This window comes from Clavelina lepadiformis, chromosome 5 (assembly GCF_947623445.1).
Source record: "Clavelina lepadiformis chromosome 5, kaClaLepa1.1, whole genome shotgun sequence".
Classification (NCBI taxonomy): domain Eukaryota; kingdom Metazoa; phylum Chordata; class Ascidiacea; order Aplousobranchia; family Clavelinidae; genus Clavelina; species Clavelina lepadiformis.
The window spans coordinates 3,206,736-3,223,102 of NC_135244.1; the positions used below are offsets into that span (position 1 = coordinate 3,206,736).

The 16,367-nt window shown below is 39.0% G+C and overlaps 1 protein-coding gene across 1 annotated transcript; it reads right to left on the reverse strand.

Annotated features, from left to right (window-relative positions):
* Positions 1–424: 424 nt before the first annotated feature.
* On the reverse strand, positions 425–13,809 carry LOC143459429 (uncharacterized). Its single transcript, XM_076956589.1, has 11 exons — positions 13,418–13,809; positions 8,629–8,750; positions 8,388–8,436; positions 7,930–8,079; positions 7,038–7,220; positions 6,463–6,672; positions 5,664–5,769; positions 3,861–4,009; positions 3,205–3,363; positions 2,734–2,878; positions 425–2,530 (listed from the first exon to the last, which is right to left on the reverse strand). Exons 1-11 carry the CDS (start codon positions 13,688–13,690, stop codon positions 1,200–1,202), a joined length of 2,877 nt encoding a protein of 958 aa, XP_076812704.1. The 5' UTR covers positions 13,691–13,809; the 3' UTR covers positions 425–1,199.
* Between the last annotated feature and the right edge of the window lie 2,558 nt (positions 13,810–16,367).

The following is a 16,367-nucleotide window of genomic DNA, read 5'->3' on the forward strand; positions in this document are numbered from 1 at the left end:
TGGGGTAAAGTGGACTATTGAAGGTGCTTTTAAATCAAAAAAATTTTATGTAAGAAGGCAAGCAATCAATAAAAGGGCACTTCAAAAATTAGCGAAATACCTTAGAGTAAACTCTCAAAACAAACAAGTCAAATGTTTTGGTGAAATCAGTGAATAGTAACGATTAAGCCTTAGGTGGTCCGCTTTACCTCACCCTCCCCTACTTTTGCACAACTGAAGAAGTCTTGTGCGGTCTTTTGTATAGATCCAAGTCCTGTATGTTAGAAAGCAACCGCCGATACAACTGCCTTGCGCACTCGTTTGCTGGCGAAGCTTTGCATCTCTGTAATTTATTTGCTTGTTTAGTGTTTTTTGATCGGTTGTTTCTAAAAAAAATCACATGACCTAAAATCAGCTCAGTTCAATGCAGAATCCGGCAAAAAGCTCAAATATTTTTACATTTAATGGACTCACAAATTGGAATTTCAAACTTACGTCGAACAAAAATTGAGGAGTTACAACGACGCTTTAGCAATGTACATTTTCGCCGAACCCGCAACAAAGGATAAAAGCTCTATGTGCAAAATTTTAACAGAAAGCGGTTAACATGTGACTGGTAGGCTTCCGATGAGGAAAACGCAAAAATTGTGAAGCTGCACAGACAAAAACAAAAACAAACAAGTTGTAGTGATGGCTGCCGGCGCAAAACAAAAACTGAAGAAACGATTTAGAACGCGGAATAAAAACTACTTGTACATCTTATAAAGAAATAACACAGTTGACACGCGACGATAAAAAGGAAATTCTTAAGGTTGACGAATTTTAGAAAACACTTCTGGCAGAAAAAACATATATTCTATAAGACTTCAAGTTCTAAGTAATAACAGGAAGACAAAGCAAGAAAAGCTTCAGAGTTGTAATCGGAGGTCGCAAATGGAAAGTAATGAAAAGTTCCTACCCAGATACAAAATATTTTTGTAATGAAGACAGTCGTACGCACAAAAAGCACGAAACATGTGTAAATGAGTGAAGACTCTGGGATAACATTCCGTTTGAGAGACACATACTGCATAAGTAGGCTTCTGCGGACGCAAAAAAAACTTGGACAAAATGACGCCAGGCACGCGAAAGCCTTCACGTATGAATTCGCGCCTACTGCATAGTTACCGTTCTCGGAGAGCTGAAAACCGTGTGATGACCTCATGAGTGACGTTATCAAATCACTTGACAGCGTCATACCACTGATAGTCGGGGTAAGGTGTCGTGGTGCTGTTACTGTTGCAGTCGGTGCTGCTATGAAACGGTGGAATCTGGTGTCCATAGTGCCCCACTATAGCGCTGGGGTCGACTCCTGGGTAAGGAGGGGCCTCTTCCGGTATGTCCCAGGTTATGTGGCGGTTACCATTCTTTGGGTCGCTGTAATTGTTGCTTAGCAACGAGCAATGCGAGGTGTCGTCAGGAAGGATGTCCTCGTAGCCGGAGTCTCGGTTTGTGGACTTCCGTGGGATAGAGTTATCAAGGTCGGGGTCATGCGCATCTTCCCTGTTGCCGTCATCACCAGCATCATCGAGGTAATTATTGTTGTTGGAAGAGACATTCTCCTCCTTGCGACAATGTGACTTCGATCTTCTATCTACTCCATGGAGGCTTCGACGTCGCTGCTGCGTCATCTCACCTGTCTGCAGTGACATCACAAAACTACTCGATGAACATCCGGAAGAGGAGGACGAATGTCCTCTTGCTCTGTGATACGAATTGGCGTCAACCGAAGAGTTGTCTTCCTCTCCTAGACTTGAGTTAACTTTAAAGAGAGGGGACTTTCTCGAGGTGTCTTCTTTTTCTTCGATTTCCTCTCTGACATCTTGCACTTTGTGATCTTCTTCAACATCCAGGTTGGTTTCCTTGATTGGGTTCAAACTTCCGCTTCTGGATAGAGATCGAGAGCTTTCAGGAAAAAGTTCCAAAAGATTTGCTTTTGCAGACCTGTCGGCATCGTTGCTCGTTGAAGTTTTTTTCTCTGATCGATCTTCTGTTTTATTTTTCTCCAGGGTGGTGTTGCTGGGAGTAAAAGCGAATAAATCCTCCGAGGTACTGGAGCACGACTTCCTCTTTGAAAATTCGCTCTTGTAAAATGATCCACTGAATCTCTTCACCCTTGGTGATGAATCTCCGGCAGTCTGGAATAATGAATTGAGTCGAGACATATCGGGCAAGCTGATGCAGCGTCTTATCACTCGGACGTTGCGCGACAAGACAAACATCACGGACGCCAACGACTGTCTATCGTTCTTCACACTGGGGATCACTTCTGTGCGCTTCCTGGCGCACCACCAGGATGCGAGGTTGTTTCCTCTTGGAGACAAAATCATCGCACGATTTAGGGCGTGATGGCGATCGCACTCACCACACTGGGAATGCGCGTCTTCGGAAGAGTGGATCCTGGAGCGAGGAGTCGTCTGCCCGCTTCCATGCACTGAAGAGGAAGGCAACCTCTCACTTGGAGATGGGATCAACAGCGGAGATTGAGGTGGAGTTTGGAGCAATCCTCCTCCTAATTTTATTTAAGAAATTTAAATTTTATTCCTTGCTTTTATCGAAAGTTTTCAGGTATCAATTTCTATGAATGTTCTGTTCACTATTGTTACACAACAGTTACAAACTGACTTAAATACAGAAAAATATTGTCTGTTGAACTATACAAAATAATAACTGACTGGTTAATCTTAGACACAAAGAGAAAATAAAACAACAAACCAAAAAGAGATTTTGGTCTTCTTTTCTTGGAGTTGGAAGGATTCATCCCAGATGATCTGGGGCTGGAGGTGGCCAGATCAAAAGTCATCTCCAAAATAGCGCGACTCGGCCCATCAGTTAATTTGATTCGACCTCCGTCAAGATGCTGTTGAAGCATGAAAAATCAAACCAGATCGGTAAAGATTTTGAAAGAGACATTTTTTGCGAAAAAAAAGAAATTAGGTAAAGGTGACAATGAAGTTGCATTTGTTTTTCTAGATAAAACGTAACATTAGGAATAAGAAAAAGTTTTCAAAATTATACCAAATCATGAAAACGTTAGATTGACTTTACCAAATACCTAAATCGAATGAAGTTGAAGAGTTGAGAACCAATTTTCATCAAATAATAAACACCAGAAACGTAAGAACAGACAAGAATCGAAATAGTAAAAAGTCCGAGAAGAATTTTTGTACAAAATATTCTACTCACATCAAGAGTGGAGAATGGGTTTGAGAAAACATCGTTGTCCCCGATGGCAAAGTTGTCATCAAAGTTATCAGAGGAAGCGACTATATTGGCAGCATGGCTGAGTAATTCCCTTGATATATCAGAGAAACTTCGTGACAGCCTGCTGCCGGTGGACGGTAGCTGGAAGATAAATGATGTGTTTAGAGTAATAAATAACTCAGCTTTGCTTTGCAAAGTTGCAACATGTGACATATTACAGCGTAGAATAGGACGAGTCGTTATCGGTTTGAAAGTTTCCTTTGTCTGGCATTTCTCTGCGTGCCAAAATTGATCTATTAATAACTTATTAAATGTTATCTTTTCAATAGGAGAAGTCGGTATCTTTCAATGCAAGTAGAAAAATATTTGCGCAAAGTTTTGGTTGTAAATGCAACAAAAGTCGAAAGATTTTTGAAACCCAACCGATTTCCCAGCGACCGCATCCGTCAAATCGGGCATGGATGGTGCTGTACGTGTTTAATGTACGCGGTACACAAACCGCAAAGTTTTAATGTTTGGCTGAGAACTAACAGTTTGTGATTGCTGTTACCAACGTTGACAATTACCAATTTATTTCAAATAAAAACTGCATTAAATATGCCATATGTCCTCCAACGAGTACGGAGAGCAAAAGATACCTTTGGTCTTCTTCCTGCTTGACCTCCGACATCGCTCGATTCATCATGCGCAGGCGTACACTGAGTGTTTATTCCACTGACTCCGCGTCTCCGTGGAAGAGTACTGGATTGGAGTGACTGCTCGTATTGTTGTCTTGCGTCCTTGCAAACTTCGAATAACGAAAACCAGGATAAATAACATGGAAAAACGAGAAATTTATTAATCGTTTTAAGTTTAATACATTCAAAACAATCAATTTAAGTCTAGAATGAGAAAAACTTAAATCAAGAAACAATCCCTCAAAAATGCAAAATGCTTCCGAAATATACTACTTACAGACAATAAATAATAATAAAATACTAAAATATATAATAACAAAGCAAATAAAACTAAAAATAAACTAAATGCTATGATGCAATTTGTAAAGACTTGTAATCGGGCCAATTTTAATCAAACGAGCGATTTAGCGAAAAATCATGCAACGTTCTAAATAGTCATTTTTTTGTCTTCGAAATTCTCTGAAAAAAGCGACGTGAATCACCAAACGGAGTGCTGTATAAGAGCACCATGTCGTGCATGTATGTGCGCACTTCCTAGCTTTTGGTGCGAAAACATGTCATACTTAATATCGCTGCTCATAACTAATAGGACATGTCATGCGTCCAACATGTTCGAAAAAGAAGTATGCAAGCCTCCGTGATGTGAAGCGGTGTTACGTCGACAGCTACTACAGTTTTAAATGTGCGAGGATCGCCTGAAGACACGTCTGCAGACTGCAAAGTTTTCAAGAAGCATCGCAAACAGGAAGGATGATCGTGATTGATCGATGGAAAATTGCAGCATAAGCTATTTATAGTACAATTAACAGCGCGGCCTGTTACAAGCTAAGAGAATGACGAGCGAGGCCCCGTGAAACTGTCCACATTGCAAACACATGCATTGATCACAATCATGTTGATTTAGTGTAGTTATTTTTGCGGTATATAAGCCTACAGAACAATGATTTTCTCTATTTGCAACAACAATATCAGCGTGGTTTCTGAATAAGTTCATATTTTATGTCTCGCTGCCAAACGGGCCCAAACGCATTCCTAGAAAAAAAGATATTTTCGGCGCGTCTATTTTGTGTGAACAGTGACTATATGTAAAGTATGTTTGTGTATGCGCCGCTCGTTGAATTGCCGCATAACAGGATGCTAGATAGTTTAGCATTCACCTTGATATGTAGGGAAAACACTAACATTGATTCATTGTAGTAGAACGTGAACATAGACCAAAATATGTGAGAATGAAAAATGATACGTCTTATCCTGAATGCGTTCCACATTTGACATCAAATACATGAGAGGTTTACTACATTGTTGAGTATATATTAATTAAGAATGGCCTCTGTCTACAGGGCTGGTGTCATGTCACTACAGTAAAACAATGATACATACACTCAGAATGACCCATTTCTGTCGAGTATGACACATAATTTGAAAAGGTTTCGAATGCCCGATGATGTAATCAACATTCCGTATTCGAAGTACATTGTAACAATCACGCCCACAGCGCACGATGTGTGGCCCATTACCGTTATAAAATGTACCAAAGCCTCCCATAGCCACAGTAAGTATTATCATACAGGTATGTTATTAATCTTCCGATAAATTTGGTACAATAGCCCACAAAAGCAGTGAAGTCGCTCCACGCTGTTCGGAACAATAAATTTCAAGTTTCACAACACAAAACTTCGCTTGTAAATGAAAGCGTTGTGCGCTGTTTGGATTTTATAGTAGCGGTCGTTATTTTCTATTTCACTCTGCGACCGTTGTAGCTACCTTTATGGGAGAGTGACCTCGAGACTTTCTTGCGCTTCAAATTCTTAAGTTGATCTTCTAACTTCGCCACGATCTCTTTGAAAGATGGACGGCTTGTGGGATCGATCTAAGCAATGTAATAAGACAAAATCAGACCTGATTAGTGATTACACACAGGTTATAATGTTAATAGGTTAACAAGTTACATACAATGCAAAGTCAGACCAAAATTAGGTCTTGCATTTGTCACAAATCTCCTGCCATTACAACAAGTCGGGATGAACATCTGAGGACCGTTAATCGATCTCAACTTGAATGACATTTTAACAGAAAGGGGGTATTTCGATCTTTATCGCGGGGCTAATATTTGGCAAAGACAACTCCGCCTACATTTGAGTTCTATAAATATTTCACTTGCGGTTGCGTGCTACGAAAGAAAACGCTGAAGAATGTCCAAATTGATTTACAGTTTTCGAAAACGTTACAAAGCGAAAGTGACAAACGTGACGCATTGCTATTTACAGACATAAGCATATTGTTCGCAAACAATTGGAGCAACTGACAGCAGTTAATGGTTAAATTTACGCATTGTTTTGTCTAAATATCCGGCTCCCCCTATCAACTAATGGGAGATAACATGGTTGACGGAACGCCAAAGGGAATTTCCATCGAGGTTTCATTACTACACTTGTATTAAGCAACGAATACGAGCATACAAACGATATATAACAATAGATAACAACACAAACGAAGTGATAAATAATATATACATCATGGATGAGAACATAATATCTTTCGACCAAATTGGTTAATAATTTACCTGGCAGCAGCCGAAAGCCAACTGAAGAAATTCCTTGGGTGGAGGTGTGGAGGCATCCGGACTTTTGTTCCTGGGAGAGGGATTGTTGGCCATCTTCAGGAAGAGATCCTCGGCGAGTCCAAAATCATTTCTTCTCGGCAATTCCTCCGGATCCGACGTGACAAGAGCAACCAGCTGACAGATGAGGAGTCCGAAAGAGAACACATCAGCCTGGACATACAGTTGTTAAGATTGTGAATTAATCCCTGCTTGCAATTGAATTACATCTGCAAGCGTGAAAGCTTTTATGAAGCAGGAGCAGCCTTTAATGCTGCGCTATTAATTTTAAATGCACGTTTAAAAGGAAAGCTACGAATAAAGAAGACTGTAGCGAGAAGACAGAACCAATAACGGTTGCTCATAGCATATTCCCTTAACATAACAGCATAATATATACAACAGCCTTTGTAAATGATAAGATTTCCATGAATAGAAACTGACAAAAGTATAGCCTGGTATTCAGCAATCACCAGCAAAAACGACAACAGCGAATACACAGAGAGAATTGTGGATGGATCTTTAGAAAATTCCTTTACCTTTTCGTCATAGGGTTTGTTCTTCAACACTTCAGGCGCCATAATATATGGGGTTCCGACAACGTTAAGACTCTTTTGCTCCTCGGGGGTTGCGGGGATCTTCTCAGCAAGACCCAGGTCTGCCACAATTCCTGTGTATTTCTTCTGTCCGTGCTTCCCGGTGGTAATTTGAATCAGGCAATTCTGCAGGAAACAAGCTTTGTGGTAATAGATCAAGTTAAAATGTCGATCGGGTCCGGAAAACGAGGTTCATTGGAAAACTTGGATCGTTCAGGATCCACCATGGCATGGGTAAAGCGTCTTAATAAAACGACGTAAGAGTCTTACTTGTTGTGTATCTGCCTGCGCTTGGGTAGAATCAGTTTTTCAGCGCAATAATTGAAAAATCTAGCAGACAGACAGGCTCGCATGAATCGCATTTTACGCAATTAAAGCGGTCATGCGGGCCAACTACGCCTATATGGAAGTCATAGGCCATACGCTATTTAAATAGAATTGTGGGTAACAGTACATGCAAGTGGCATTTGACTGCATTCATGATGGCACGTCTGGTATTGCAGCAAGTGCTTCACATGCAAATTATTATAAATACGTCCTGTATACCAAGGGGAGTTTCCCTATATGAATGGGAAATTGAATTAATCTCTAAATTAGTATTCACAATTCGTGTTTACCCAACCAAAAATGATAAGATAAATGAATGGAGTGGGACAGCTTGACTTGCAGGTTTATAAATAAAACGAGCTTCTAATACGATGAGCTGCATTCGAGCAACGTGACGTGAATGCACTAGATCTACTTCAAACTCATTCATTGACACAGGGATCAAGCCTATACGGAAAGAATGTGAAGCTGTCATAGAACAAAGGAAGCTACTTTAAGTGCTGTTCACCTTGGCACTCAAATCTCGATGAAATATGCCGGTGGTGTGGAGGTAGTTGATGCCCTGCGCTACGTCCAGGGCGACTTGAACCCGATGCTTCCAAGTTAAAAAGACGTTTTGCTTCGTAAGCATTTGTTCCAGATCACCACCGTTGATGTACTGTACAAAAATAGACTTTATTAAACATATCTTCTGCGTCCGTTAAATGGTATTTTGGAAGAAACCATTTAAACAATGTGGGCGCTAGGCTCATTTCACACGCTACAGGAAATCATTTCCTCTACATGAGGAAGTAAAACATCCTACAATAAAAGGAGCATGATATAGTGAGTGGCGCATGTATTAGACGCATTATGAGATTAAGGAATGGAGGGTCGCGTGGGTTCGTCGAAACTGACGCTTCATGCAGGTAAACACGAGAACTTCACATTGCTGGGCATGGGAAAACATTGACTCAACCCACTTACCTCAGTCAAGGCATGTAGTTGCCCTTCGTGAACACACACGCCCTTGAACCTAAACGAATATGAAGGCATTATTACGTGTGAGAATGAATATATGACTTTGTTATACATTTATGATTACAGGATAATCTTCAAAATTTCAACGGTCGAACGGCGTAACCAGCCAATCTAATTTTGGAAGGGTTATAAATCCCACGCACCGGTGATATACTGTAAATATGAAATAAAACGGACGAATATTTACTTGAGTATGTTTGGATGGGATAGTCGGTTCATCAGCTGGACCTCGCGGAGAATGTTCATCTTTGTATTCGTGTCTTTGTTCCGTTTCAAAACCATAACTTTTCCGGTTAACTTGTGCGTAACCTACACATAGGAACAGCAGGGTTTGAATTTTAACTGTCCTGAGAATAACACGCCTAAGAACTTTGATTTTAAGTGCTTCCTTGTGTTTATGAAGGCGATAACTTGGTTTGTTTCGGTTTCATTGAACTAAACGGTTAAATACGCCACTTCACTTTATTGAAGTCGTTAAACAGAAATGACTTGGGCTAGTACGAATGAAATGGCGTGAATCGTGAATTATGTATTTAAGATGATTTGTCCAATCACGGTTCACACTTCAGTTTAAAGTGATCCATTAAGGGCATTACTTGGGATTATAATACACGACCATGGTAAATAAATTTGGGAAACAATGCAACGCAAATATGACCTCAACTTTCCCAGCGACGACCGGGGCGTCGAGTGTTTTCACAGCAAAAATTCTTGATAATGCCAGAACGTTCTTTCAGGAAACGCCGTGCGTACCCCCAAAAGAATGCGAAATGTTTACAGTAGTGTACTCCCTCCCCTAGTAAAGTATTTGGATTTTTACGACATGCAAATATAACACAGCCATGGTACTTCACCCATTCACTTTCCACGATCATTGCGCTCTGAGACATTAATTACGAAAGGAACTGCCGACTAGCTCCAGCTTGAAATCAATCATGAAATGTTTGTTCACTGCGCTAAGTAAATCATATCGGAGCACGATTAGGTAGGTTCGTGTAAAGATTTGTGACTGTCGACTTCGAGTAATTAAATTCCACCCGAAAACTTATTTCAACCGAACAAATAATTAAACAGGCATTTTTATTGTCCCGTGAGAAAATACAGCCACAGTAAAGATAAGGAATTATGTGTATTTCCGATATTAGTACCACGTATAAGTGAAACTATTTTGTCCAAGCAACGGGTTCCAATTCAAAGAAAATACCGAGCAAGCCGTTCGAGTTGAAAACAAAAACAAGAAACCGAAAACCAACAACTGTACATAGCAGGATTATCACTGGTAATGAAAATGATACAAAGGAAAACATAAATCCAACGTCCTCACACAGAAAAAAACGTAAGAAATTATCCGAAAGTTAGTGTCAAGCTCATACAAAGAGCATAAGGGCATCTGCAACAGGTTTAATGTTCACTGATAGAATTAAATGGGTCGATCGTATGTCAACAAGACGTACTTATTCAATTTTCTATGCCTTTGATCATCGAACTCGTTCATAGACGACCGGAAGGGTAATTTGTCATAAAATATTTCCAAAAGGAGAAGCTGAACGTTGCTGTCAGTTTGCTTGTGTGATGTGCGTACACTCATGTCAGAGTGCGTAAAACTACTGAGCTATAATTAAGTAATGTTAATTCAGGCAATGCAACAGAAATAGACCCAACGGATGATACACGCATAGCGACTACACAAGCTCCAAGGATTTATAACTAACAACGCTCTGACGAAATCGATCACATTTTACACACAATCTGTGCAGATTAATTCAGTCCGAATGCGTGTGCAGCATGCAAGCGCGTGTGACAAATAACCGTGCAGTGATTTCTTGCGCGTGACGAATCAAATGACTAGAATGAACTCCGGTAACTCAATCGCTGCAACCAAATGGCTGCAGGTATTTGGACCAGAGCCATGCACCCTAACAACAGTAATCGCATACCACAGCACGTTGTAAATATCAGGAGCCGCTGTTACCAGCGGGGCAAATAGCACGAACAACCGGCGTATTGCAGAGTAGACGTGAAATTTTGCTAATTCTGGTTTCAGCAATAAACACTTGTCAAAACTTAAGAACTCATCCAATAAAAACATTCTTTAAAGGATATTTGACGCACACGCTCCATTTCACAGCGAGCAATTTGGGAAAACGCGGCATTACAAGAGATGGCCTTTGTGTTGGAGTTAACCATGAACGCGCATCGATATTCTAAGGGCAAACATAACCGGATCAAAGTGGTTGGCAGGATACAGCCCTTGCAATCCCCTTAAGGTCAAACCATATCAAACATGGCCTGCGATCGATTAGTAAACTAGTAACTCACCGGATGCAGCGTTTAGGGAGAAAAACACCCTCTGTTATCGGTTCCTTTACAAAAAGAAATAAGCGCTTTTACCGGTTGTAATTCAAAGATAAGTCTTTGGCGATTTGATAAAGCCAGTAGGCCTGGTACCGCTGTTTGTGGGTTCAGTGAACTGAAAGGTTGTAAACACCCCGATCATTGCTTTGATGACCGTAAAACAATCGAGGAACGGACGCTGGAGGCGACATGTAAAACTGCGTCAATGAAGAACAAAAAGTTGTAAACAAATAACGACATTTCAGTTACAGACAAATTAACTCCTGCTCTCCGTTGTCTAAAAGCAATCGAGTCTTTAATTGTTCCTTGCTTGTCTTTTGAACAAATAGAATTTCAGTAGGGCCGTGTTTTTATCAATAATAGCAAAAAATCAGAACCAGAATAAATTCAAAATGATCTGAATAATAACATTAACGCAATAACTTCTCATATCTTTTCCATCTTGACTAAACACGATGTTGGTTATATTTCATCTTTTGATGGTATTTTTCAATTTTTTTGAATTTGAATCAATAGGCGGCCAATTTATCATCTTATTCATTTCATTTGCTCATTTCAGCCGCCTAGAACAAGAGTCGAAGCACCAATTGCCAATTAAGAACGCGGTAAAATGTCATCAAAGCGAAGAGCAATTATCACAAATACACGCAAAAGCAAAAAGGTTATGACGTAATTAGCCTACAATTGGCGTAATGACGGTCGACGAACACAACCAACAAATATAGTTACGACTGTTGCAAGCACAACTGCATGATGCAATTAAACGACACACTGCATAGCAGGTTGCATTGAATGCGTAAATTGTCGCATTTTCTGACGTTTTCAGACACCTAAATGTCGTCGGAAAGGTTGCGGTTTAGCAAATAAGCTGCCGGCGTACATCACAAGACTGCGTTTTCGAAGCAAAGCTTACCGTAGTCATAAATCTCGAATGTTACAGGAATTCCCACAACGGTAGTGTAGAAACATCATAGTATTTAGTTATTTACGACCCACTTAAAAATTATTTACATTCACGCCACAAATCTATTTGCGACAGGATTTCGAAAAACAGAATCCAAAATTAGTGGCAAATAATTTTGAAAATTGTAAACACTTTACCATTGCTGACGACAACAATATTTGCGGGAACGAGGGTACGTATAATAATGAGTTGAATGAGTACAGCAAATAATAGCAAAATTGATACCAATCAGCTTGTGAAAACAGGTTGCACGCCAGATAACGAGTAGAGGGTGCATAGGCGGAAAACGCGTAAGCAATTCTGTCTTCTGAATTAAATTCGCCCATTGACCTAAATCGGTAGCACTTTTATTGGCATGCATGGTACTTTGTTAATGGATCACTTTGCAGCTTGATCGATTATTCCAGCAATGGCTTTTGTATATAATGCTAATAGACTTTTTCCCACGCTAAGACACATCACTACAAATGATAAAATCGTAAATAAGGTTAAGTTACTCTAAGTCCTATGCCGCCAAGTTGCTCTGCCCATTCACAATTATATCAGTACATATGATGAGAAATTGTTGAATGGAAAATCAACTTAATGCAGAAGATAAAACCAACAGGAATTTTTGGTGCGAAAAAGAATAGCAGGACAACCTGGTCTTACACAATTTCATTAGTAACATGGTTCGCTGTGGAATTCATTCTTGGAGGATTGCAAACCTACTAGTGTAACTAAATACTCGTGGTTTATCAGCATATCATGCAGAGATAAATTATAAAATACTGACTTATGTAATATGCGTAAAATACAATTATCTGTCAGTTGTAATTCAGTAATTATACCTTACCTAGCAACCACTTTCACTAGCAATTACCAAACACATATTTATAACTATAAACAACATATAGGGTAACATATACAGTATATGAATGAGCTTTATTTAAAAATGTTAATACCAAGGTAAATGACTTATTCATAATGCAGTAAGTGCAGCTAATAAATAATATATGAATACTTTTTACACGGGAATTGTATTTGAATAAGGGGCTCGCTTAATATATTCATAAATTAATATGGTATTTTTTTCATTCATAAATCTCCCTGGTCAGGAAGCCTTCAGGTGACTAATAAAAATAAATACTGTAATCTATCTTTATAAACCTGTCTTAGTGTTTTGTGGAACATTATTTGAACTGACTAATTCATACATATAAAGTGCCGGAACAATTTAAATAACTGCACACATATGCTTAATTTTTTGGGGAGTAAATTAACTGGAACATGACAAATAGAGTAAGCTTGAAAAATTTTACTACTTTGCTAACAAAAAATTATTTGAACACAGCAGTGTGCTATATTCTAACTAAGAACAGAAACAACAGCATTAGGGAACTATTCGCAATCTTTTCACAAGAATGCAAATGCTGTGCATGCAACTTTCAGAGAAGTAGTTGATGAGCTGTAGTAAATCAAGAAAACAACAAGCCTAGCAAGTTCCACATTTTGTATGTCTTTGTGCAACCCAAGCACAATTTATCATCTGGACAAATACTAAATAAAGAGCTGCATGATTAGTTATACACATTGAGGCATTACACGTGTTCCGCTATATAAGCCACAACGTCTTTACGAATTAAATTTTAGTGGACAACTACACATCCATAGATACCTTAAATACATCAGAAAAGAATCCATAACCGAGCTCTTCCAAATGAAAATCATCAATTCGAGCCAAGTTTGAAACTGCATTTTGCAAAGCATTGAAATGGGAAATATTCAAACTCCTTCGGCGAGCTGCAGCTGATTGGCCTCTCGATGATGAGGCTGAGGAACGCAAGGTAACTTGGGGATGTTGCAATGGATTTGGAACAATGTCATCTGAATTAAAGTTATTGGGTGGCTGATTCATAATTGGTGGCTTACATGCCTGTAGCAATGACATGTTGATTTGATGAAGTTGCAGCAGGTAGCATTGTCGTTTTCAAATAAGATTGTGATAAACAGGACTCTGCATTACTTGTTTGTGTTACCAGTATTTTATCTGCATATAAACCAAAATGTTGCAAATATTACACAGGTACATATTTTAAAGTCATTCCATAAACAAATGCTTGAAGTTAGCAATAAAAGCATTATCATTCTGAATAAATTCGCAATCTGATGTCACAATTTTATTAATTAGTTTTTCTTGTTAATAAAGAATACCAAAAAAATCATTGGTATTTTCTTATTTTCAATATTTTCTGGCCTAGCTCAGTGAGATGGCTGTGTTCTGTCCATTTTAAACCAAACAATTTTTTAATTTATTGTCCTTTAAAACCTATAGCGCTGGATTGCATCCACCAGATTTCAGGTTTCACTTTTCTGTTTCAATCTAGGCTATTTACAGTACATTTTTACAAAGGCTGAGCGTGGAAGGCTTATACTGCAGTAACAAACAGTTCCAACTACACCTACGAGTTCAGAAATTGTCTGCAGTCTAATCTGTAGTTTATTTTTGACTACACAGTCTATTTTCACATTTAACAGTTGAAACACCAAAGTCTAATGTCTTATTGCGAGTGCTTTAAGCAGGCTAAAAACCGATTTGATTGCTTAATTATATTCGTCCTGGCCTACATTTAACTACAGAACCATGAGCCTAAAATAAGAGGCTTTCAATTTGGCTGCTGACGCGTATTATAACTACAAAATCTGTTATTAACTGACAACATGACTGTATATATCAGTAAGCTCTACTGCTACTACTTGTCCTGGCGAACCGGTAGTCTACAGTCTAGAAAACAGCACGAAGACTCAGCAGGATACCGGTACGATCACATGCTAAGTTCTATCTATAGACTGATTTAACTTGGTTTGTTTGATTAACCAGCGTGCAGTCTGCTGTTTTACCTAGACTAGGTCTTTACTACAACGCATAACCCTCTAAAGTAGCCTAGTATAGTATCCTATACTACATTATTTCGTTGGCAGTGGCGAATCATCTACATTCCGAACCACTTCCAACAGTCTTCTATCTACTGTCATTTAAACTCAAGCACTAAATCAAAACAATACATTGGGGGCGTTGTGCTTCAGAGTAAGAAAATTTGCTGCGAATCTTTGTTGTCGTCTAGCGGTGAGAAAAATCGTAACAAAGTGTATGTACATTTGCATTACATATTGATATAGCAGGCCAGAGCCATGCCTAGCAATCTGTATGGTGAAGCAAAACAGACTATTGTAATATCTACAAAATAAAAACACTATATTAGCTATAGCCAAACAGCAAACAACCTTAGTATTTTTATGAAACAACTTTAGTTCTGATTCTTAGCAGACTATGCTTGATTGAGTTCGGATTGTTACTATTGAATAGAAAGGTGCAAACTCCGGTATCTTCAAAATACTCCATACTGATAGCTTTTTGGAAAGCTTTAAAAATTATGTTACAAAAGTTATTGTTCGTTAGCATATAACTACAACGGATAGCAACATAACTTTCGCTCCGCAGAGTTAATGGCGAAAAATAAACATTGAAATACATAAAAATGGTAATAACTGCCTTGTAATCAAACGACAAGCACTAGGCCAACGAATTACTTGGCTGGACTAGGCTCCCACTATGTCATTTTTCGATGAAATGTGACGTAATTTCCTACTACATGATTCGACTAAAGCACAAAAGCCACGAACTTGCAGTTGCATTTATGCCATCTATATTCAATCAGTTATTCTCTTAATACAGTAAGCTAAGCAACGAAACGAAGGATATATGTGCGTTTGCGTGTAAGTTATATTTTTCTGCAGATTAATGCATGATTTGCATAGAGTGTTATACGAAGAACGTCAAGATTGGTATAGTGGGCTAATGTGTAACTTAAACTACCAAAAATATTTTGGAGACCTATTGGTGTTTATAGCTCAAATGCATGAGTAGCCTGCTGTTTGACTGCTCAGAACAATTCAACAAAAGTCTTAACATAACATGTTTATGCGGCTGGTGTGTTTTTGTGAAACTAATGAACTCAGGCGCTGATGTTTTGTTAATTCTTATTCGTCTTTATAGGTAGTGTAGGGCTGTAAACCTATTGGGTCCCATTTTGCAGTGCTAACAACGTGGTTATGAAATTTTGATTGACGTGCAGTTACAGGAAGAGGCCGCTCCCAGTCTTTTAGAAGGTTTCTTATCTGCTACTACCATGCTGGGATGCCTCCCAAGCTGTAAGGCTACTTACAATCAGAATATATAGAAGTTGGTATTGGTTAAAACGTGCAAGACGCTTCTTTGATAAGTTAAACCTTTTTGATGAAACATAGAAAACTGTTAGAAGCCTGGTCAGATTCTCACCACCGCAAGCTGGCAGCCGTGGTGCGTCGTTGAATTAGGCCTTTGCTGAAGATTTGCAGAACTGCGCACCTACAACACAATTTTTTCTGTTCATTTGACCACTCTATTACCGCGTGAGAGTATGGTGGCAGTTTGATGTCAAATGGAAGAGAAAGTAACTTGAGATGTGACGTCATCTGAGATGATAGAAATATAGCTTTTGTGAATCATTATGTTTACCACCGCTGATCTCAGAAGCAAAGTAGTCTACGTGTGGAACTCGTAGATAAGAGGTAGTTAGACAACAGAA

What these genes read in the sequence shown, in the direction of transcription:
- LOC143459429 (XM_076956589.1), bottom strand. Translation starts at nt 13,690, where the DNA reads ATGTCATTGCTACAGGCATGTAAGCCACCAATTATGAATCAGCCACCC. An exon ending in AACTACATGCCTTGACTGAG is followed by an intron (nt 8,080 to 8,387) that starts GTAAGTGGGTTG and finishes ATTTTTGTACAG; the next exon opens with TACATCAACGGTGGTGATCT. An exon ending in ACCCATTCTCCACTCTTGAT is followed by an intron (nt 2,879 to 3,204) that starts GTGAGTAGAATA and finishes ATGCTTCAACAG; the next exon opens with CATCTTGACGGAGGTCGAAT.